The following is a 24,227-nucleotide window of genomic DNA, read 5'->3' as shown; positions in this document are numbered from 1 at the left end:
TATTTGAATGTCCCTTCAGCTACTTTTACTGATCCTCTTAATCCTTCTCTTAAGATGGATTTTCAAGAACAAATTTTCAAGGACAACGAAATAAGGATTATTCTTGAAGAAAGAGGTGAAAAAGGGAGGGGATCTTGAGAGCTCCAAGAAAGACGAGGAGCATGAAAATGTCCATGAATCGAATGGAAGTCCTTCAAAAACTCAGGATGACAAATACAGGTACATAACTGGCACCTCTATTGCAAAACACAATTCTCATATTTTCCTTTCAGTAGGGCTCTCTCCATTCCATCACTTCTTGCTACAGAATGCCGGAAACTGCCAAGGCCGAAGAGAATGAAGTGAAAGAAAAGCAAGTAGCTGACATGTTAAAGCATTCAGATACAAATTTATATGGTTCGGAAATTTATTTATTCCATAGAATTATTGGTTTGTATTAATCACTTAAAAAAACAATATAAACAAAAAGAAGAAGAAAACTCTTCTCAACTCAACTCTATACTTAAACTATCTCTACTGCTTTCACTCTCTTGATTTTTCACTCTGTTTATCACTCACACACACGCAATTCTTTACTAAGCATATATATATATATACAAAGTGGAAGGGAAGGGGTATAAATCATGCTATAATTCCTGCCACCATTTATATTCTCCACCGTATATAAAGTGGAAGGTTAGATATTTTTACTTGCAAGGAGGGGAAGATGAACGCAAGAAAGATGAAAAGGTCAATCTAGGGAGTCTGCATGTGAAAGCCCGGCTATTAATCACAAGATTTCTTAGCATTTTAGGAGATCAAAATGCAGAGAAATGCACTGCGCCTACCTGCATTGCTAAAATTCATCTATATTAAGTTGTGAATTCTTGTGTGGCACGATAAGTAATTTTGTGGCTACTATTATTATAAGAACTTCCATCAAGGTTCCTCGAGGAACCGTGGCATTTGCAAGTGTGTTGTTCTCAGATGTTTGATTACCAACGACATGTTTGTAATTGTGCCACCACTAATTTAGCCCGAGCATTTTCATGAAATTTGAGAATGTTACCATCTTATAGGCAAAGGCACTTTCAGAACCGTCTCGTCTATGATAAGCTTTAAACCTATACATCATTTTATAATAACTAAAAATTTAAACAACGATATAAAGACTAACCATCATCATATATTACTAGATCACACGCACACACATGCCAACCCACAGGGATATCCTAGAAAATATTGTAATTACAGAGCTTAATCTATGTATAATATTACAGAATATATTTACAAGATGCGTATAAAAATGAGAAAGACCTGCCAGAAAGAAGTGCAAGCATATAGACAAGATCTCTTTCCCAATAAGTTGTATAGATCAGCTAACACGCACTATATACATCAAAATTACATATAAGAACGGAAGGGAGAAAAGAACGTGCCCGTGTCACAAGTCTTTGCGAAAAAACCCCTACCAGGCAGGGCATTCTACAGATACGTGTGATGGATGGCCTACGACAGAGGCCAGTATCCCCCCCAGTTAGCTAGAGAATCAGATTCTATTATGCGTGCATAGGCTAACGTTGTCGGTTAAAATGGGAATTCTAACTTGTATAGTCAACAAACCATATCAGATTAATATTCCAAAATCACACAATTCAAAAGCAGATAATCAACTAATCATATATATTAGGATAATTTCCATAAGCATATTAGATATTATTTACTTGCAATATACAACAACGATCAGATTGAGACAAACATTATCATTCACCAATCACATATAAGCAGTATATAGGGGGCTTCTGAAGTAACTAAACACATTTTATCACTGTACCCAACCAATTAAATTAAAAAATAAAAAACTAAAATGAAAGATAAATTCAATGTGTTCATCAAAACAAATCACTATTAACCGTAATATTGCAGTTATCATTTTATCATTCCCCAAAAAAATCAATGGCCTTGCTATTGGGGTAATTTAGTTTTTTTTGCAAAACTCGTTAGTCATTGTTAGATTGATTTTAGATTTTTATTTATTTTTTTATGTATAATCAAATAATTAAATTATCTTTAAAAACAAGATTTTTAAAACTAGCATCTATGAACCTTTTGGTTTTTTATTTTTTTAGCACAATAACATAACTCAATAACCTTTAAAACTAGAATTTCTAAAACTCATGTGCGAAGGCTTTTTCATCTTACTTTTTTTATTATTTTCAAATTAACAGCAATCTAATATTTTAACAAATATAAAATTTTATTTAAAAGAAAAATTGGTTCGCACATGGGAATCCTCCATGTTATTTGGACAGTATTTGAGGAGGCGTGTATATGATAAATGATGACTTTCAAAATGATATTTAATTCATCTTGGTGATTCCTTTATCATTAGACGATGTGTATGGAGCAGAGGTCTAGTTTTGTGCTCACAATTTTATTTTTTATTTTCTTTTATCTTTCTTTCTTTACTTCCAGGCTTAAACTTTTAAAATTTCCAAGCAACCTTTCGATTAATTTCTTCTTCATATTTACTTTATGTTCCTTTTATTACTATTTATTTTTTAATAATTTAATATTTTTCAATCTTATTCTTTTTTAATATTTTTATCTATTAGATTTAGTCATTGTACTTTTGATTACTATTTATTTTATTTTAAAAAAAATTTTAATTAAATTTATTTTTCAATTTTATTTCTCGGCATTTGATTTGATTTTAGTTTTTATGTCAAATATGAATATTATTTTTTTTATTGCTATTTTTTTTACTTTAAAATATATTTTTTTATTTCATTATTTAACATTATATTTGTTGAGAATTGAATTTTTTAGTTAAATCTGGATTTAGAATTTTATAAGTTATAAATTTAAAAAATTAACATATATTTAAAAAATTCACCTAGACTTGTTTGGTTTTTTTCTTTTTTAAATTTTATTATTTATTATTTATTTATTTATTTATTAAATTTTATCTATAATTATTTTGTAGTTCTTCAATTTAGTTCTAAATTTAATTCAACTTGAGATTAATCAAGACTCAATAATATCTAACCAAAAACATTATTAAAAAAAGAAAAAAAAACATGAATTGTCCAATTAAGTTAGCTAATTGTGATCCTGTATATAATTTTATATGTTAATTAATGTCGGTACAATACAATGTGATGCGATCTTTTTATTCTATCTTTTTATGTAATGATTTGATAATCTATTATTTCATATTTAAACTAAGGCTAAATAAAGATTAAAATGAAAGCACGGTGAATTTTTTTTAATCAAATTATTATTAAACAGTTAACTAGTTTACTTTTAGCCCACAACACCGAGTTCATTTTTTTATACATTAATTAGCGATTTTTTTTTTTTTATCTATTACGTAGCGAAGCATGAACACGGGGCCTTGTTATTTTGCTAAGCATGCTGGGATTGAATAATTTACTCTTTTTAATTAGGAGTAACTAATTAGTTTGCGGGGCTCTCTTTGAAGATTTTTTATTAAATTTTTGTGACAATGAAAATAAATATTTGAAACAAATTCAATTATTAAATCTTAGAGAAAAAAATGTATTTATTTAGTTAAAATTCTCTTTTCTATTCATATTTTTTCTTGAGAAAAAGTATTTTTTCTCAACAATATATTGTTCTAATAAAAACTTAAGATAATTAAAATAAATATCGGAAAAAAATCATATTCATATATTATTTTTTGTCTTAACGAAAACATGTTTTTTAACTGAAAGTCTCATTCTTTATTCATGTACTTTTTTCAATTTAGATGAAAACAAGTTTTTTTAATTAAAAACATGATTTTTTAAATAAAAATTCATTCTAATATGAAAAACAAGATTCAAAGATAAGAACAACGTTTAAATCTTGATTAAAAAAATAAAGAAAAGAAACAGGAAAAATGTTTAAATCCCAGAATTCAACCAATTAATCACAAGAAAAAAAAAGCCAATAAAAAATGTTTAAATCCCAGAATTCAACCAATTAATCACAAGAACATAAAAGTCGATAAACCCTCAAGAAGAAAGATGAGAAAGATCGAACCTTTTTTTTGTTTTCTTTCGGATTGCCACTGTTGTTCTGTTCCCAGTAACAGAGAGGGAAAAAAGACAGGCGAAAAAGAGAGCACGACCCTTCACCTCCGTGGAAAGTAAGACCATCCGTGCTCCAAAAGTGTTGCACTCTCGACGAGGTTGTCCACTAAGTAACTTCGGAAGTAAGATTTTTACAGGTATTTATATTCTATTTTGATTTTTAAAACATTAGTTTGTTTTTTAACATATTTTTATTTAAAAATATATTAAAATAATAGCATTTTTTATTTTTAAAATTTTATTTTTAATATTAACCTATCAAAATAATTTAAAAAATAAAAAAAATATTTAATAGAAAAAACAAACTTAGTTTAATTAAGTATTAAGAAAAGGTTGAGAGGCACTATCACATGCATCGGTGAGAAAAGAAGATCAAGGGAAAAGACAGATTTGTAATAAAGTTAATAACATGGCAATATATAGAACCAGCCTTCTTTGATCTTCTTAACGTGAATGATGGTTAGTTCCAAGAGGCTCCAACGGCTTCTTTGATCAGTTGTCAAATGGCAAGCAATGTGTCATCATCAACTCCGGCCAAGACCAATATGGAAGCAATTTCAGAACACAGGACCGAACCATCACTGCAAGTCCAAGAAAAGTGTGAATCATCTTTAAGTTCCTGTGACGTTTACCTGGGAAGGAAAGAAACTGATCAGATCATAAAAAATGCGAGCTCTGGCCTGATTATTTGCCCGCGCAGCAGGTCAGTATGTTCTAAATATGAGAATATCCTACAGCAAATGCTTTCATATGAGCTTGTTGATGATGTTGCTAAATTGAGCTTTTTACATACCAACAGGCCTTCAGTCCAGTAGAACTTTACTGTGTAAAGTAGTGAGCAGACCTGAGTACTTCTGATGAGGAATTAGAATTTGTCATTAAATGCTAAGGTCTAGCATGATAATAGTTTGAATATAAACAAAAAATATCCTCTCAAAGGGTTTAATTCATCCAGATTTAACTATTAACTTTCTGGTCAGACTTTACGAATGAATTATTAAAAAGAATTTTCTGAACTACTTGGTTTTCTGAAGAATTATTAAAAAGACTTTACGATGATGTATTGAAGTTCAGGAGCTTTTTCATTACTTGATTACTTGGTTTTTTTCTTTTTTTCATTAACTGCTGTGTTTTAAGATTTGACTATTTTTTTGCTTACAACAACTGTGCAGCAAAGCTATCGAGTTGTCAGAAAATCAACGGTCAAGCAGCAAAGAGTTGAGTATGGACATGAGTTCTGGCAATGACACTGGCAAGTCTCTCACTGCTGATGACAGTGGCAGCAGTAATAATCCTACTACCAAGACTGAAACAGAACTATTGAGTGGTGGTGCAGCGAAAATCGTTAGCCTCAACTCTTCACAAGATGAGGACAGGAAAATAGTTGAAAGCATAGCTGCTAAACAGGATGGTACTCCACAGAGTCCCAAAGCAGCTGACACAGGTAAGCTAGCAGAAGAACAAGGAGGTCAAGATGAAATCAACGAAGAAAAGTGTGAATCATCTTTAAGTACCTGTGACATTTGCCCGGAAAGGAAAGGAAAGAGTGAATCATCTTTAAGCATAGCTGCAAAACAGGAGGGTACTCCACAGAGTCCCAATACTGAAACACAGGAAGATAAAGGTGTGGGTCAGAATTCAGACATTCCACCTAATGTTAATTCTGAATCCCTGGTCAGCGGAGGCAACGGGGGTCCACGACCAACCTCCAGCTATATCAAGAACGTTGCTTCACAACTGGTAGACTGCCCACCTGTGGGACATACAAGGAGTGGGGAAGGAGGAATTGATTCAGATTCAACTCCAAGAAAGGGTTCAGAAACTGGCCAAAAAGAAAGAGTTGCAGATGACATTCAGAATAATGTGACTGCTGCTCTTGATTATCATGGTGACTCTCATGCTTTGGATGATAACAATAAGAGCAGATTGTTCAAGGAATTGGCACCTGAGGATGTCAATGAAAATACCGAGCAGTTTTACTGTCCTGCATGCGCGGAAGTTTCTGATACCATCAAATGGTACCAAGGCCTGCAGGCCCTCGTATCGCATGCCAAAAACACTGAAGAAGTGGCTAAACTCCACCGGAAAATCGCACAGCTCTCGCAAAAGAAGTTTGGCAGAAAGGGAACTTCTGATGGTCCTGCTGGTGAAGTGTCAAGTAAGTGGAAAGGTATAAGAGATGAGAAGAAAGATCGTGAGATTGTTTGGCCTCCTATGGTTGTTGTCAGGAATACAGCAAGCCTTCAAGAAGACGAGAACAATAAGGTACAATCATGTTTTCTCCCTCGGATATGGCATGAAATGATGACAAGAGTGGTATTTTTGTGTTTGTAACTGAAATATTATTGCTGATTATGATCTAATCAAGTTATAGCTTGTATCAAATTAAATTTCAGCGGATAGGCATTACGGATCAGGAACTGCTTGACTTGTTCAGATCATATGACGCTATTGAGAACGTTCAACAAGCATACAATTCGCTTGGACATTGTGGGATGAGTATTTTGATTTTTGAGCGCTCAGCTAGAGGCTATTTAGAAGCTGAACGCCTAGATAGACATTTTGCAGATCAAGGAACAGGTAGAAATGTTTGGAATCGAAGTCCACTCTACCTCCTACCTAGTGGGGAGCTCCAACTTCACGGTTACATGGCAGAGGAAAAGGACGTGGATCTCTTCAACCAGTATTCAACAGGTTTTGCTGCTTCAAATGAATCTTTTTTATACAGTCATTCTGCAAGAAGATCATATAATAACATTTTGTTAAACTGGTCTGTAGGTGAATCCAAGCTGAAATATGAAATCAGATTACACCAAGACATGGTCTATAGGCAAATGCGTGAGGACAATAACCAGCTCATCTGGCTGAAAAAACGGCTAGCTGAAGAGCTATGGCGCGCAGAAACTCTTGAAGAATCAAATGGCATAATGAGGGATAGGAATGCAGAACTTGTTGAACAATTAAAGGGCACAAGGAGGGAGAGGATGGAAAGGGCAAAGAAGGAAATTGATGTTTTGAGAACGAAAATTAAACTGTTGCTTGAACAGAACATGGAAGAGGTAATAGTTTTCAAATGCCTATGAACTTATCTCCTGGTTAATGAACGAAATGATAAAGTTAATATAAGCTTCTCTAGCACCTTCAAGAAATCTAGGGCTAAACCCACCAAACCCTGACTCATTACATGTTTTTTTTCTGGTAATTCTGCAGATAAACAATCACTAGGGTCTCGAGAGCTCAGAAGAGGACGAGGAGCAAGCAAATGTCCATGAGTCGAATGGAAGTCCTTCAAATACTCTGGATGACAAATACTTGCATTGCTAAAAAATCAATCATATTAAGTTGTGAATTTCTTATGTAGCACGATAACTTAGTTTGTGGTATTAAGATTATTGTTGTTGTTATTAATTAAGAATCGTTATTAATTAAGAATCATTATTAATGGTGTTTTGCTGCTTTCAATCATAATTAAGGAGAAATCTAAATGTTATGCTGCTTTCAATCAAGACTCAGTGGATTGTTTTTATAATGGTGTTTTGATAATAATCAGGTTAGATAAGAGATATCTTTGCAATTTAATAAATATAAAATATAATTAAAAATTAAAAAAATGATTAATATATGTGTTCCTGACAATTAAAAATATCCTTTCTTTGTATAGTTAGAATACACATGACACATGACATGTTAGGATGGCATGTCAGTTGTGACAATATTTTCTTTGACATGTTTAATGGCAATATTTCTAGAATCTTACTTTTATTTATTTTTAACTTTATTTTTTTTAATTTTTTTATAAAAGTTGCAGTGATTTTTTATTTCATCCTTTAATTCTTATTAATGGTATTATATTTTTCAACTTGATATTTATTGTTTTAATTTTTATTTTTTTTGTAAAAAACATTATTTTTTTCAATTTCATCCTTTAAACATAGCATTGTGTTTATTTTTCATGTCAATTTTGATTCTTATTTTAAAAAAAAAATTAACCTTTTACTATATTGATTTTTTTTGCAATTTCACCTTTCAATTAAATACAAAAATATTTTAATTTTGATCTTTTTTTAATTTTTAATTATTAAAAATTCTTTTGTATAATGAATTTTTTTTTATTTTTATGTTTTAATATTTGACTAATTAGAAATTACACTTAATATTTTTTTAATACTTCAGTTTTTTCTGTTATTTTTTTAATTTTTTTAATTTATTTGATTTTTTTATTCAATCCTATAGACACGGATCTAGTAATCTCTATATGGGGATACAAGTACATAGCAATCAGAGAGGGCATCGCTTTAGAAGTGACTTCGCTTAGAAGAAGTCTCTTCTCACCGGAAACCAGTAGTTCTTCCTCCTTCCCGGCTGGTTATCTTACTGTTTCCAAACTTGTAGGGCTCTGCGTTGTGTCTTTTCGGTGATCAATGTACGATATCCTTGTAAAGTCATTTTCTGCTTTCTCAAATCCTGCCCTCCACTCTTGATTTTCCTTTTTTTTTATTCCCTTTTATCATGGTTTTTTGTATTATTATCATAATGCAATCACCACCTTTGTGTTTTTCTCTTTTTCTTTAGAGAAAAATGGGGATTTTTGTAGATAAGCTGACCATAGTTTGATAGATAATATATATCATGCTTTTTATATTTACACATATTTTGAAAGATCTCATCACATCTAGCTAGATCGGAAACTTTCACGAATGAATTTAATCACGCATTAATCCCACATCTTTAAGAAACTAGGGGCATGGCTCGAAACAGTTTAAATAAATTTTCTTTTATACCATTTATTCATGATAATGTATTTTTTATATTAATTTCTCTCAGCAGTGATCGTAAATCATACCATTATCTGCATGAAGGACATGTTTTGGCTTGAAAGTTCATCTCCTCGATCGATTATGTACTTTTAATATGATCATTCCATCAATCATCGTATTTGTTATTAGGGCGCTAGTTGAGGAAATGACGGGATGATTATAGAAATAAGTACTGTATAGGGATCATATTCGAACAAGAATTATATTAGAAGGACCAAACAAAGACATAATCGCTCGATGGGGATAAGTACTATACTATCAACCCAATTCTGTAGAATTTATTCTTATTTAGGCTGGAATTCAATATTCAGTTCTGTTTTGATTAATTGGCATTATCTCGGCCAATTCTTTTGTATCTAAGGGAAGATTTTTATTTTTTTTTGTTATTATGGAGGATGCATGTTTCATTTTTTTCAAATAGTTTTGTTCGAGTACACTTTTAATCTAAATATTAAAAAAAGTTGAAATAACCAAGGAATTTTGATTATGTGAATATCTTAGCGTATATTTTTATAAATTCGGACTTGTTTAACTTTAAAAAAATATTTATATATTTTTATAAATTAATCGGACTTGTTTAACTTTAAAAAAATATTTAATCATGTTATACTAAAAAAATAATTTAAAATCATAATAATAAAAGATACAATTATTGCATCGTGCTTAAATATTTATTACATGCTTACTAAACTGTTAAATCTCTCAAAATTAAGTCTAAAAGTTGTTGATCGGGATAATTTTACTATTTTTTATAGTTATTTTCTACTCTATTTCAGTTTTTTTTAATTTTTTAGAAGGCATTGTAAGTTTTTTTTTTAAAGAAAAATTTGGGTCATATCTTTATTTCAAAAACAAAAAAAAGTTTTGAGATTCTCTGTATTTTAACCCTAATTCAGTTTATTTTGCTTGTTGTTGTATTGTTATGCTTCAATCTATATAATTTGTTTCACTAACCAACCACTTACCTATCATGGGACTCATTTTTCATAATTTACTAACTAGCTCGCCCGAGATGTCCCTAAAAAATTATTCATGAATCCTTGGATTTTGGTTTTAGGGCTCCAAATTCATCCCCTTCGTAATAAAAACAAAAGGATAGATGTTTAAATCTCAGAACTCAACTAATAAATAACATTAATATGAAAAATCGGTCAATCCTCAATGAAGAAAGAAAAGAAATGATCGGACTCCCTTTTTTTTTTTTTTAAAACCCTGCCACTATTATTCTCTTTCCATTAAATGATAATAAAAAGCAAGTTAAAGCAAGTGGCGAAAAAGAATGCATGGCCCTACACAACTCCTTGAATGCAAAGCAAGTCAATCTATGTTGCAAAAGTGGTGAACCCTCGAGGAAGTTGTCCAAGAAACAACATCCGAAGCAAGTTCTTGATAGACATCTATTTAAGTAGAGGTCGAGAGTCAAAAGTACATACATACAATTGTGAGACAAGAAGTTCAAGGCTGAAGAAAGAGATTTTGTGAAATAACATGGCAAAAAAACAAGCCCTCTTTGATCTTAATGATGGTTCCTCTCCATCTTTCTCATACAAATCTGAATCAGAAGATGAGATTTTGCAAGAAGCTGAATTTGCTGAAGAGCTCCAGTTACAAGAGCCTCTAAAGGCTTCGTTGGCCAGTTGCCCAATGGCAAGCAATGTGTCATCATCAACTCCGTCCAGGACCAATATGGAAGCAATTTCAGCACAAGAAATTGCTGAAGCCAGTTGCAGCAATAATATTCCAACTCTCATGACTGAAACAGAAGCAGTTAGTCGTGGTGCAGCGAAAATTATTAGCCACAATTCAGCACAAGATGAGTGTAGGAAAAGAGCTGAAAGCATTGCTGCAAAACAGGAGGGTACTCCACAGAGTCCCAATACTAAAGCACAGAAGGATAAAGGTGTGGATCCGAATTCAGACATTCCACTTAATGTTAAATCTGAATCGCTGGTCAGCAGAGGAAACGGTGGTGCATTGGATGATAACAAGAAGAGCAGATTGTCCAAGGAATTGGCACCTAAGAATGTCAATAAACCTATTGAGCAGTTTTACTGTCCTGCATGCGCAGAAGTTCCTGATACCATCAAATGGTACCCAGGCCTACAGGCCCTGATATCACATGCCAATAAAACCACTAAAGGAAGAAGGGTTAAACTCCACCAGAACCTAGAAAAGCAGCTGACAAGGAAGTTCGGCAGAAAGGGAACTTCTGATAGTTCTGGTGATGAAGTGCTAAGTAAATGGAAAGGTCTAAAAGATGAGAATAAAGATCATGAGATCGTTTGGCCTCCTATGGTTGTTGTTAGGAATACAGCAAGCCTTAAAAAAGACGAGAACAATAAGGTACAATCATGTTTTCTCCCTCAGATATGGCATGAAATGATGACAAGAGTGGTATTTTGTGTTTCTAATTGAAATATTGTTGCTAATTATGATCTAATCAGGTGTTTGCTTGTATCAAATTAAATTTCAGCGGATTGGCATATCAGATCAGGAACTCCTTGATTTGTTCAGCTCATATGAAGCTATTGAGAAGGTTCAACATGCATGCAATTCGAATGGACATTGTGGGATGAGTATTTTGATTTTTGAGGGCTCAACAAGAGGCTATTTAGAGGCAGAGCGCCTTGATAGACATTTCGCAGATGAAGGAACTGGTAGAAATGTTTGGAATCGAAGTCCACTCTACCTCCTACGAAGTGGGGAGCTCCAACTTCACGGTTACATGGCAGAGAAGAAGGACGTGGATCTCTTCAACCAGTATTCAACAGGTTTTGTCTGCTTGAAATGATTTTTTTTAATATAATCATTCTGCCAACAGATCATATATAATTAACATGTTGTGTAAATTGGTCTGTAGGTGAACCCAAGCTGAAATATTTAATTAGATCATACCAAGATACGGTTGTGAACCGAATCAGGCAAATGAGTGAGGACGATAACAAGCGTATCTGGCTGACTAACAGGGTAGAACGTCTGGAAGAATCAAATGGCATAATGAGGGAGATCCTGTTAAAGGTAATGAAGGAAATTGATATTTTGAGAAAGGAAAATAAATTGCAGCACGAACAGAACATAGAAGAGGTAATAGTTGTCAAATGCTTGGGGACGAATGTCTTGGTTAATGTAAGAAATGATAGAGTTCATGTAAGCATTTTTGGCAACCATTTAGAAATTTAAATCTAAACCGGCCAAACCCTGACCCCTTACTTTCTTTTTATGATAATTCTGCAGTTAAACAATCACTACTATCCATGAAACTGTTAATTATTCGTGACATGATACCTAGCGCTAGGAAAGTACCTTCTGCATTCCTTTAACCACTTTTAAATGTTTTTACAGTATTTTAATTGCATAATGTCTGCATGTCCTTTCTGCTATTTTGAGTGATCTTAACAATTCTTTTCTTAAGATGGGTTTTCAAAGACAAATTTTCGAAGACAGCCAAATAAAGATTCATGTTGACGAGAGAGGTAAAAAGGGAGGGGATCTTGAGAGCTCAAAGGAGGACAAGGAGCACGGAAATGTCCATGAATCCAATGGGAGTCCTTCAAATACACAGGATGACAATTCCAGGTACTTAACTGGCATCTTCATTGCAAAATATAAATCTCATATTTTCCTTTCAGTGGGGCTGTCTCTTCATTCCATCATTTCTTGCTACAGAGTGCAGGAAACTGCCAAGGCCGAAGAGAACGAAGTGAAAGAAAAGGAAGTAGCTGACACGGGTAAAGCTAGTAGAAGAAGGAAGAAGACAAAATGAACCCAAGGAAGAGGAAGACTGCAGATCTAAAGAGTTCGAATGTGAAAGCCTTGCTATCAATCACAAACTTTCTTTGAATTTTAGGATATTAAAATGCAGAGATATGCACTGTGCTTACCTGCATTGCTAAATATCAATTATATTGAGTTGTGAATTCTTGTGTTGCACGATAACTAAGTTTGTGGCTACTATTTTTCCTAGAATTCGTATCAGAGTTCCCTGAGGAACTGTGGCATTTGTATGTGTTGTTCTTGGATGTTTGATTACTACCAACTACTAATTTAGCAGTTAAAGATTATATCTGCCATGCCCATGATGTGGATGAAGGTTTGAAAGGTGTGCTAGATTTCTGAATGAGCAAGTATTAATTTAGTCCAGGAACTTTTATCAATATGATAGCTTAGTCCCTCTAGTTTCAGAAACCATAACTTAGTCCATCATTAATTCCTTAAAATCTCCACTAATTTCTTAGAAATTTACCAGACTTTCCTATGTTTCTTTCAATTAATAAAAAGTCCAAAGGGTATCTTTGAAGGAGAAATAACTAAATTGATGGCAACTCACATGAACACTTAAAGAAAGGACTAACTTGTAAAGGGGAATAAAATACAAGGATACAATGTTGGGTTTATTAAACCAGAAGGACTAACCAGTTATTTTGCTAAGCACGCTGGGATTGAATAATTTACTCTTTTTAATTAGGGGAAACTATTTAGTTTGAGCGTCTCTCTTTGAAAGTTTTTTATTTAATTTTTGTGCCAGTGAAAATAAATATTTGAAAGAAGTCCAAATATTTAAATTCTAGACAAAAAATAGTTTTTTATATTTTATTTTTTGATAATTTTTTTAACAACTATATATTGTTTTTTTAATAAAAATTTAAGGTAATTAAAATAAATTTTCATAAGAACTCAAATGATTTAAATCAACATCGAAAAACGAATTCAAGTATTATTTTTTGTTCTTACAAAAGCATGTCTTTAAACCAAAAATCTCATTCTTTATTCATGTAAAAACAAATTTGAGAAAAACAAGTTTTTTATTAAAAACATGATTTTTAAATAAGAATTTATCCTTATATGAAAAAAAAAAAAGATTCAATGATATGAAAGAAATTTAAATCTTGATACACTAAAAAAAAAAGGAAAAATGTTTAAATCTCATAACTCTGCCAATTAATCACTATTATTCTGTTTCCATTAAAAGAGAGGAAAAAATAAAGATCGGAGAAAAAGAGTGCATGACCGTGCATCTCCCAAGTCAATTAACATTAATGCTAATTATAAAGATTGTTGTTACCGAAATTAATGTTGTATATAAAATAATAAATTAAAGTTTTCACGTGTTATTCTTATTAATATTGTGTAAAAGGATGTTTTCATCAATATTTAATTTTCATTTACTATAATCTTTTATTGTCAATGATTTAATTATTGAAATATCTTAAAATCAATAAAATATACTGTTTTGCAGAGACTTTTACCACCAATTCTTTGCTCCCCGGCTCTTGAAAACAAAATATAAATATAAACATGTGATTACTCATTATTCAAGTACTCAAAAACTTAAATTCCCGTGATTATTGGATTTTAGAATATTATTACTAATCAAATAGGATATGAGTTCGAGCAGTTTTTGCAGAAGCAGTGTTGTAAACATTGCTGGTCGGATATTTCAATTTCTTGGTAGATTTAGAAATGTTGAGTTCATGCAGTTTTCATTGAAGCTTGGATGTGAAACTCTTCCGTGCCTTCTTGGCTGGTGGAAGCCTCAAGTTCAGGCAAGACAGGAGCGCAGAAGGGGATGAACAAGAAAGGAAGATAGAAGTGTTTATGTCCTGATTAAGATAGTGTTAAGACTTGTGCTTTATAAAAAGAGAAGATAAGATACGTTCGTTTTGCACTGGATTTGTTTTTTTAAAAGGTGATTTATATTGGTGTTGGTGTGTTTAGTATTATGGTTTTTTTAAAAAAAAATTATTTTTTAAGTTTTAAATTTAAAAAAATAGTATTTTATATCAAAAATTAAAAAAAATTATTTTATATATTTTTAAATAAAAAATATTTTAAAAAATAAAATTTACCAGACTACCTATGCTAATTTTTTTTTTTACATGAGAATGCATATAGATATAGTAGCAAGCCCAGTGGGTAACGAGAAACTTTTGTTGAGAGAGCTATAAATGGGCTCGCTTGGTTCCCACGCTATTACAAGATGCCACGATGGTAGAAGAGAAAATAACCAGTTTAGCATTGCATTGGCAGTATATTGTTTTTTTTTTAATAAAAAAAACTTAAGATAATTCAAATAAATATTTATAAGAATTCAAATAATTTAAATTAAGAGAGAGAGAAAGGTATTCATATTGTATTATTCATGTGATTTTATTGTTTTTTTAGGAAACAAGTTTTTTTTTAATTGAAAACATGATTTTTTAGAATTTATCCTAATATGAAAAAAAAAGATTCAAATATACAAAAAATTATTTAAATCTCAGAACTCAACCAATTAATCACAAGAATATGAAAGTCGATCAAGCCTCAATGAAAAAAGATCGGACCTTTTATTTTCCGGATTGCCACTATTGTTCTGTTTCCATTAAAAAGAGAGGGGAAAAATAGACTGCACAACCCTACACCTCCTTGACTGGAAAATGCCATGGAAAGCAAGTCGTACCGTGTTCCAAAATTGTTAACCTCTCGAGGAAGTTGTCCAAGAAACAACTTCAGAAGTGAGTTTCCTGAATCTCCATCTCTGCCCGGGATGTCAAAATGAACTGCTTAGCTCTTTCGTCAATTCCTTGCATTCGAGGAGATGCAAATCCCAAAGACTATCGCATGTCATCCGCTGCACAGCCTCTTTCCCTATATTGACCTCATCTTCCATGCTCGTTCCTGCTGGCGCTACTGCTGTAGCTGCCTGGTGATCAATAATCTTCATGGTCTTTGTAGTTGGCGGAAACTTGGCCACCAACTCACTACTACTGACAGGCTCTCGAAAGAGCTTATCAATATATACAGGTGCTGATTCTTTGTGGACATACAGCCAAAGCTGCTGCTACGTTGTTTAAAAAGAAGTGCTCGAGGCGGGTATACAAGCCGCTTTCTGTTTCCATCACGTACGTTTGTGATCAAATAGGATATGAGGCCGAACAGCTTTCGCAGAAGCAGTGCTGTTAATGCTGTTGGTTGGATGTTTCGATTTCTTGATATAGAATAGTAGACGTTGAGTTCATGCAGTTTGCTTTGAAGCTTGGATGTGAAACTCTTCCATGCCTTCTCGGTGGAAGCCCCAAATTCAGGCAAGACATGAACGCAAAAGGGGATGAACAAGAAAGGAAGATGTGAGCGTTTATGTCCTGATCAAGACAGTGTTAAAACTTGTGCTTTATAAGAAGAGTAGATAAGATTCGTTCTTTTGCACTGGATTGTTTGTAAAGGGTGATTCTTATTCGGTTTGTGCCATGATTTTTTTTGGACTCTTTATTCACGTATTGAAATCTAATTGTATTTTTAAAATTTTTAATTTTTTATGAAAAAATTTAAATTAATATTTTTTATCAATTCAATGTGCTGAAATTAAAAATAAAAATAAAATATTATTTTAATATATTTTTAAATAAAAAATATTTTAAAAATCAATCTTTAACATACTACCGAACATAATCTTAGTCCTTAAGCTAAATGTTTCACTTAAGAATACAAGTAGATTCTATTGCATCTGTTAGCAAGCCTAGTGGGTAACGAGAAACTTTCTTGAGAGACCTATAAATGGGCTCGCTTGGTTCTCACGCTGTTACAAGATGGTAGAAGAGAAAATAACCAATTTAGCATTGAATTGGCAGTATATTGTTTTTTGAATAAAAATTTAAGGTAATTAAAATGAACATTTAAAGAATTCAAATAATTTAAATTAAGGAGGAAAAAAAATGTATTCACGTATCATTGTTAATATTCAATGATATGAAAAATGTTTAAATCTCAGAACTCAACCAATCAATCACAAGAACATGAAATTCGATAAAGCCTCAATGAAGAAAGAAGAGAAAGATCGGATTTTTTTTTTTCGGATTGCCACTATTATTCTGCTTCCATTAAAATAGTTGCGAAAACGACAGCATGACTCTACACCTCCTTGACTAGAGAAGGCCGTGGAAAGCTAGTCAATCCGTGTTCCAAAAGTGTGTTGAACTCTCGAGGAAAGTAGCCCGAGAGAAAACTTCAGAAGTAAGTGTTTGATAGACATTTAATTAAGTAAAGGTTGAGAGGCACCAGTACGTCCATCTGTGAGAGAAGAAGATCAAAGGGTAAAGACAGAGATTTTGTAATCATAAGTTAACAACATGGCAACAAAAGCAGCCTTCTCTGGTCTTCTTAAGGGGATTTATGGTCACTTTCCATCTTTCTCACGCAAAACTGAATCAGGAGATGAGATTTTGCCCGATCCAGTAGATGCTGGATTTGATGAAAAGTTACTGTTGCAAGAGGGTCTAAAGGCTTCTTCGATCGGATGTCAAGTACCAAGTAACGTGTCACCATCAACTCCGTCCAGGACCAATATGGAAGCAATTTCAGAACACGAGGTTGAACCATCATCCTTAAGTTCCTGTGACGTTTGCCTGAAAAGGAAAGAAACCGATCAGGTCATAAAAACTGAGAGCTCTGGTCAGATATTTTGCATAGGCTGCAGGTCAGTATGTTCTAAATAGAGGATATCCTACAGTTTGCTATATGATCTAGTTGATGATGTTGCTAAATAAAGCTTTTTGCATATATAGCCTTTTAGTCCAGTAGAACTTCACTGTGTAAAGTAGTGAGGAAACCTGACTTGTTTACTGATAAACTGATAAGGAAATAGAATTTTCCATTAAATGCTAAGGTAAAACATGATCATACCTTGAATATAAACAAACAATATCCTCTCAAATGGTTTAACTCATCCAAATTGAACTATTATAACCTCTCCTAATATTGCTACAGAGTTTCCTCTTTCCGATCATGCTTTACGAATGAATTCCAGGAGTGATGCTTCTTAAATTCTCCACATTTAGCCAGCAACAATTTACATCAAGGGAAAGAGATATGAATGTTTTTTCCTGTTATTAAAAAGAATGATTTACTGAAGTTCAGGTTGGATGTTCAGTTAGGCAGAATTTTCTTCTAAATTTTTGTTTTCCGAAACAGAAAAGTTTTTTATTAATTAATTACTTAGTTTTTTTTTCATCAACTGCTGTGTTTTAGAATCCGACTAATTTTTTGCTTACAACAACTGTGCAGCAAAACTGTCAAATTGTCAGAAAATCAATGGCCATGCAACAAAAAGTTGAGTTTCGACATGAGTTCTAGAAATGACGCTGGCAAGTCTCTCACTGCTGATGACAGTGGCAGCAATAATAATCCAACTCCCAAGACTGAAACTGCGCCACATGGTCATGGTGCGGCGAAAATTATTAGTCTCAATTCAGCACAAGAAGAGTATAGGGAAAGAGATGAAAGCATTGCTGGAAAACAGGAGGTTACTCCACAGAGTCCCAATACTAAAGCACAGGAAGATAAAGGTGTGGATCAGAATTCAGACATTCCACTTAATCTTAATTCTGAATTGCCGGTCAGCAATGGAAACGGAGGAGCTTTGGATGATAGCGAGAAGAGCAGATTGTCCAAGGGAGTGGCACGTGTGAATGTCAATAAACCTATTGAGCAGTTTTACTGTCCTGCATGCACAGAAGATTCTGGTGCCATCCAATGGTACCAAGGCCTGCCGGCCCTGATATCACATGCCAAAGCCACCGAAGATGGGGGTAAACTCCACCGGAAACTCGCACATCTGTTGACAACGAACTTCAGCAAAAAGGGAACTTCTGAAAGTTCTGATGATGAAGTGTTGAGCAAATGGAAAGGTCTAAAGGATGAGAAGAAGGATCACGAGGTTGTTTGGCCTCCTATGGTTGTTGTTTGGGATACAGCAAGCCTTAAAAAAGACGAGAACAATAAGGTACAATCATGTTTTCTCCCTTGGATATGGCATGAAATGATGACAAGAGTGGTAGTTTGTGTTTGTAACTGAAACATTATTTCTGATTATGATCTAATCAAGTGTTTGACAAGAGTGGTAGTTTGTGTTTGTAACTGAAACATTATTTCTGATTATGATCTAATCAAGTGTTTGCTTGTATCAAATTAAATTTCAGCGGACTGGCATAGCAGATCAGGAACTCCTTGACTTGTTCAGCTCATATGATGCTATTGAGAAGGTTCAACAAGCATACAATTCGGACGGACATTGTGGTATGAGTATTTTGATTTTTGAGGGCTCAACAAGAGGCTATTTAGAGGCAAAGCGCCTGGATAGACATTTTGCAGATCAAGGAACAGGTAGAAATGTTTGGAATGAAAGTCCAATGTACCTCCTACGAAGTGGGGAGCTCCAACTTCACGGTTACATGGCCGAGAAAGAAGACGTTTATCTCTTCAACATGTACTCAACAGGTTTTGTCTGCTTGAAATGAAATTTTTTTTTTTTAAACATAATCATTCTGCCAACAGATCATATAATAACATGTTGTGTAAATTGGTCTGTAGGGGAACCCAAGCTGAGATGTGAAATCAGATCATACCAAGAGATGATTGTGAACCGGATCCGGCAAATGAGTGAGGACAATCACCAGATTATTTGGCTGAACAACAGGGTAGATGAAGAACAAAGGCATGGAGAACTTCTTGAAAAATCAAATGGCATACTGAGGGAGAGCCTGAAAAAGGCAAGGAAGGAGATTGATATTTTGAGAAAGAAAATTAAATTGCAGCATAAACAGAACATGGAAGAGGTGATAGTTGCCAAATGCTTCTGAACTTTATGTCTTGGTTAATGTAAATCCGAACCTTGACCTTTTACTTTCTTTTACTGATAGTTCTGCGGTTAAGCAATCACCGCTATCCATGAAACTACGTTAATTATTCATGATGAGTTACTTTCATTTTCCTGACCTGATACTTAGCGGTAGGGTAGTACCTTTTAATCCTTTATCTGCATGCCTTCAGCTATTTTGACTGATCTTAACAATTCTTTTCTTAAGATGGATTTTCAAGAACAAATTTTCAAGGACAGCCAAGTAAAGATTATTCTTGAAGAAAGAGGTAAGAAGGGAGGGGATCTTAAGAGCTCCAAGAAAGACGAGGAGCATGAAAATGTCCGTGAATCGAATGGAAGTCCTTCAAGTACTCAGGATGAAAAATACAGGTACATAACTGGCATCTTGATTGCAAAATATAAATCTCATATTTTCCTTTCAGTAAAGTTATCTTCATTCCATCATTTCTTGCTACAGAGTGCAAGAAACTGCCAAGTTCGAAGAGAATCAAGTGAAAGAAAAGGAAGCATCTGACACAGGTCAGCTACTAGAAGAATATGGAGGACAAGATGAACTCAAGGAAGAAAAGTGTGAATCGTCTACAAGTACCTGTGAGATTTGCCTGGAAAGGAAACAAACTGATCAGATCATAAGAAATGACACCTCTGGTCAGATATTTTGCTTAGGCTGCAGGTCAGTATGTTTTAGATATGAGAATATCCTACATTAAATACTTTGTCAAGATTTTATTGCTGCCAGCATGTCTTTATTATATGAGCTTGTTGATGATGTAACTAAATTAAGCTTTTTACATGCCAACAGGCCTTTGTCAAGTAGAACTTTACTGTGCAAAGTAGTGAGGTGACCTAACTATTTTACTGATAAACTGATAAGGAATTAGAATTTACCATTCAATGCTAAGGTCTAAGCATCATTATAGCTTGAATATAGACAAACTATCCTCACAAAGGATTTCTGACAAGTTTCCACTTTCCAGTCAGACTTTACGAATGAATTCCAGGAGTGATGCTTCTTAAAATCTCCACATTTAGTCAGCAATAATTCACATTAAGGGAAAGAGATATCTGAACTTCTTTTTCTATTATTAAAAAGAATGAGTTACTGAGATTCAGGGTCATTACTTAATTTCTTCTTTTTTTTTCATTAACTGCTTTGTTCTAAGTTCTGACAATTTTTTGCTTACGACAACTGGACAGCAAAACTGTCAATTTGTCCAAAAATCAATGGTCATGCAGCAAAGAGTTAAGTATGGACAAGAGTTCTAGAAATGACGCTGGCAAGTCTCTTACTGCTGATGCCAGCTTCAGCAATAATAACCCAAGTCCCAATACTGAAACAGAACCAGTTAGTCGTGGTAAAGCGAAAATTATTAGTCTCAATTCAACTCGATATGAGTATATGAAAAGAGCTGAAAGCATTGCTGCAAAAGCGGTGGGTATTCTACAGAGTCCCAATACTAAAGCACGGGAAGATAAAGGTGTGGATCAGAATTCAGACGTTCCACTTAATCTTAATTCTGAATTGCTGGTCAGCAATGGAAACGGAGGAGCTTTTAATGATAGCAAGAAGAGCAGATTGTGCAAGGGAGTGGCACCTGTGAATGTCAATAAACCTATTGAGCAGTTTTACTGTCCTGCATGCAAAGACGTTTCGGGTGCCATCCAATGGTACCAAGGCCTGCAGGCCCTGATATCACATGCCAAAGACACTGAAGAAGGGGGTAAACTCCACCGGAAACTCGCACATCTGTTGACAACGAACTTCAGCAAAAAGGGAACTTCTGAAAGTTCTGCTGGTGAAGTGTTGAGCAAATGGAAAGGTCTAAAGGATGAGAAGAAGGATCACGAGGTTGTTTGGCCTCCTATGGTTGTTGTTAGGAATACAGCAAGCCTTAAAAAAGACGAGAACAATAAGGTACGATCATGTTTTCTCCCTCGGATACGGCATGAAACGATGACAAGAGTGGTAGTTTGTGTTTGTAACTGAAACATTATTTCTGATTACGATCTAATCAAGAGTTTGCTTGTATCAAACTAAATTTCAGCGGACTGGCATAGCAGATCAGGAACTCCTTGACTTGTTCAGCTCATATGATGCTATTGAGAAGGTTCAACAAGCATACAATTCGGACGGACATTGTGGTATGAGTATGTTGATTTTTGAGGGATCAGCTAGAGGCTATTTAGAGGCAGAGCGCTTGGATAGACATTTTTCTGATCAAGGTACAGGTAGAAATGTTTGGAATCGAAGTCCACTCTACCTTCTACCTAGTTGGGAGCTCCAACTTCACGGTTACATGGCAGATAAACAAGACGTGGATCTCTTCAACGAGTATTCAACAGGTTCTGTCTGCTTGAAATGTATTTTTTGAACATAATCATTCTGCCAACAGATCATGTTATAACATGTTGTGTAAATTGGTCTGTAGGTAAACCCAAGCTGAAGTATGAAATCAGATCATACCAAGATATGGTTGTGAGCCGAATCAAGCAAATGAAGGAGGACAATAACAAGCTTATCTGGCTGAACAACAGGGTAGCTGAAGAACAAAGGCGTGCACAACTTCTTGAAGAATCAACTGGCATAATGAGGGAGAGCCTGGAAAAGGCAATTAAAGAGATTGATGTTTTGAGAAAAAAATTAAATTGCAGCATGAACACATGATGGAAGGGGTAATGGTTTTAAATTAAAATGGCCACTCTAGTGTTGTTCTTATATTTTTTATTACCGCTAATTTAGCAGATTGTATCTGCCATACCCGTAATGTGGATGAAGGTTTGTAAGATGTGTTAAATTTTTGAATGAGTAAATATTAATTTAGTCCTAGCTTTTTTATCAATATAATAGCTTAGTCCCTCTAGTTTCAGAAACCATAACTTCGTCCATCGTTAGTTCCTTAAAAGCTCCTTTAATTTCTTAGAGATTTACTAAGCTCTACTATGTTTCTATCAATTAATATATAGTCAAAAGGGTATTTTGGAAGGAAAAATAAATAAATTGATGGCAACTCACATCTTATCGATGAACACTTAAAGAAAGGACTAACTTGTAAAGGGGAATAAAATACAAGGATACAATAATTGGGAGCTATCCCTTTCTTTTCTGGGAAATGAAGATGGACGGTTGGTGTTTCTGAATCTAGTATTTGTTAGAATTTGACTATACATGAAATTTCTCCAATTTCTACGATAAAATCATTAAACATTGTTGTTCGAAAATAAATCATATATATATATATATTGTGAGAAGTATGGATGCCATTGTCCCATTTGGCGACCTCATTTTTTTTTATTTGGGGGGGTGGGGGGGGGGGTTTACAAAATGAACTAGATGGGTGATACTCAATATTTCATTGGCGACCTAATTTTTTTTTCATTGTAAAACAAGGATGATAAGGTGAGTGATTATTTAAGAAAAATCAAAATTTTGATCATCATCTTAACTGGATGTAATAAACTCAATTAATTTAAATAACAAAAATAAAAAATATAATGATAATAAATAAATAGAAAATAATTGATAAAAAAATATTCATGTGACGCAAATGTTTTTTTTTTAATATGAGATTTGAGTTATTGATTTGACTTGATTCAATAAACTCGGTTAATTTAGTAATATGGTTAAAAAAATCAACAATAAATAAAATAAAAATAATGGCAATAATTAACAATAAAAAAATAAACTATCAATAAAATACTAGAAAAAACAAAAAAAAATATTGGAGATTAATCTTTGCTTTGCTATTGATATTACTTCACCACTAGATAGAGTTCACCAAGATAGTTAAATATTATCATAAAAAGTTGCATGGTGATATTAAAAAAAGCTACATGCACTATAAGAGCAACAACTAGAAAAGAAACCCAACAAAATATCATGAAATAAATATTTCATGCTTATATTTAATAAATTAATTTAATTTAATAATGAACAGATTTTCTCTAGCAAATAAAGCTAAAATTAATAAAGGATAACAAATAAAAAGACTGGAATAACACATGTCATTTTCAAAACTAATGAAAATTCTTGTAAATAAAAAATAAAAAACTAACATAGTGCGATCCCCATTGAAATAAATATCGAAAAATGAAATTGAAAAAACATGAGTTAAAAAAAAACCATTAAACATAGATAGATCTTCTAAACTTGGATTAATCCTCCAAACTCACAACTCATAAAATTTTAGATTTAAACTCAATTAAAAAGCTCAATTTCAAACCAATTTAATATTAAAGAATGGAATCATAGAGATAGTTATCAATTTAAAAAAAATCTAAATAAAAAAATAAAGACTAATCTAACAGATAAAAAATGAAAGGATGATAGAATAAAAAAAAATTAATCCTATAAATTATTTTTAATAAAATAAATAATAAAAAAAATAGGAATGAAACCTAAAAGAAAAAAAAATTGAATAGTTTTTTTTAATTTTACATATGAAGATTAAATACATGTTATAAATAAATAAATAAAATCCAGTATACAAATTGTTTCTATGCATATCATTTTTGTGTAGAAAATTTTCCTGATGAATATATACTTTTTTACTTTTTCTTGAATTAATTTTTATGTCACGTAATTCTTCATATAATTCCATAAAAATTATTGAGATATTTTTTTTATTTCTTGGTTTAATATTGTTTTATAGATCATGATAAGTTCTTATAGTAAAAGGCATGCTTGTGATAAAAACAAGATAA

At 33.0% G+C, this 24,227-nt stretch overlaps 1 protein-coding gene across 1 annotated transcript in view; it reads left to right on the top strand.

The window, feature by feature from the left end:
• LOC105122874 (uncharacterized) overlaps positions 1-22,366 on the top strand; it is a 25,106-nt gene extending 2,740 nt beyond the window's left edge. Inside the window, exons 2-10 of the mRNA XM_011022224.1 lie at positions 4,550-4,779; positions 5,249-6,341; positions 11,367-11,664; positions 19,238-19,482; positions 19,732-19,895; positions 19,984-20,199; positions 20,724-21,441; positions 21,572-21,869; positions 21,956-22,366. Of these exons, the coding sequence (XP_011020526.1) occupies positions 4,580-4,779; positions 5,249-6,341; positions 11,367-11,664; positions 19,238-19,482; positions 19,732-19,895; positions 19,984-20,199; positions 20,724-21,441; positions 21,572-21,869; positions 21,956-22,191 (3,468 nt within the window). The 5' untranslated portion in view covers positions 4,550-4,579 and the 3' untranslated portion in view covers positions 22,192-22,366. The remainder of the gene's footprint in view (positions 1-4,549; positions 4,780-5,248; positions 6,342-11,366; positions 11,665-19,237; positions 19,483-19,731; positions 19,896-19,983; positions 20,200-20,723; positions 21,442-21,571; positions 21,870-21,955) is intronic.
• The last annotated feature ends 1,861 nt before the right edge of the window (positions 22,367-24,227 follow it).

This window comes from Populus euphratica, unplaced genomic scaffold, assembly GCF_000495115.2.
Source record: "Populus euphratica unplaced genomic scaffold, PopEup_1.0 scaffold8.1, whole genome shotgun sequence".
In the NCBI taxonomy this organism is placed as follows: Eukaryota; Viridiplantae; Streptophyta; class Magnoliopsida; order Malpighiales; family Salicaceae; genus Populus; species Populus euphratica.
The sequence above is the reverse complement of the archived record's forward strand: the minus strand, read 5'-3'. Positions and strand labels throughout refer to the sequence as shown.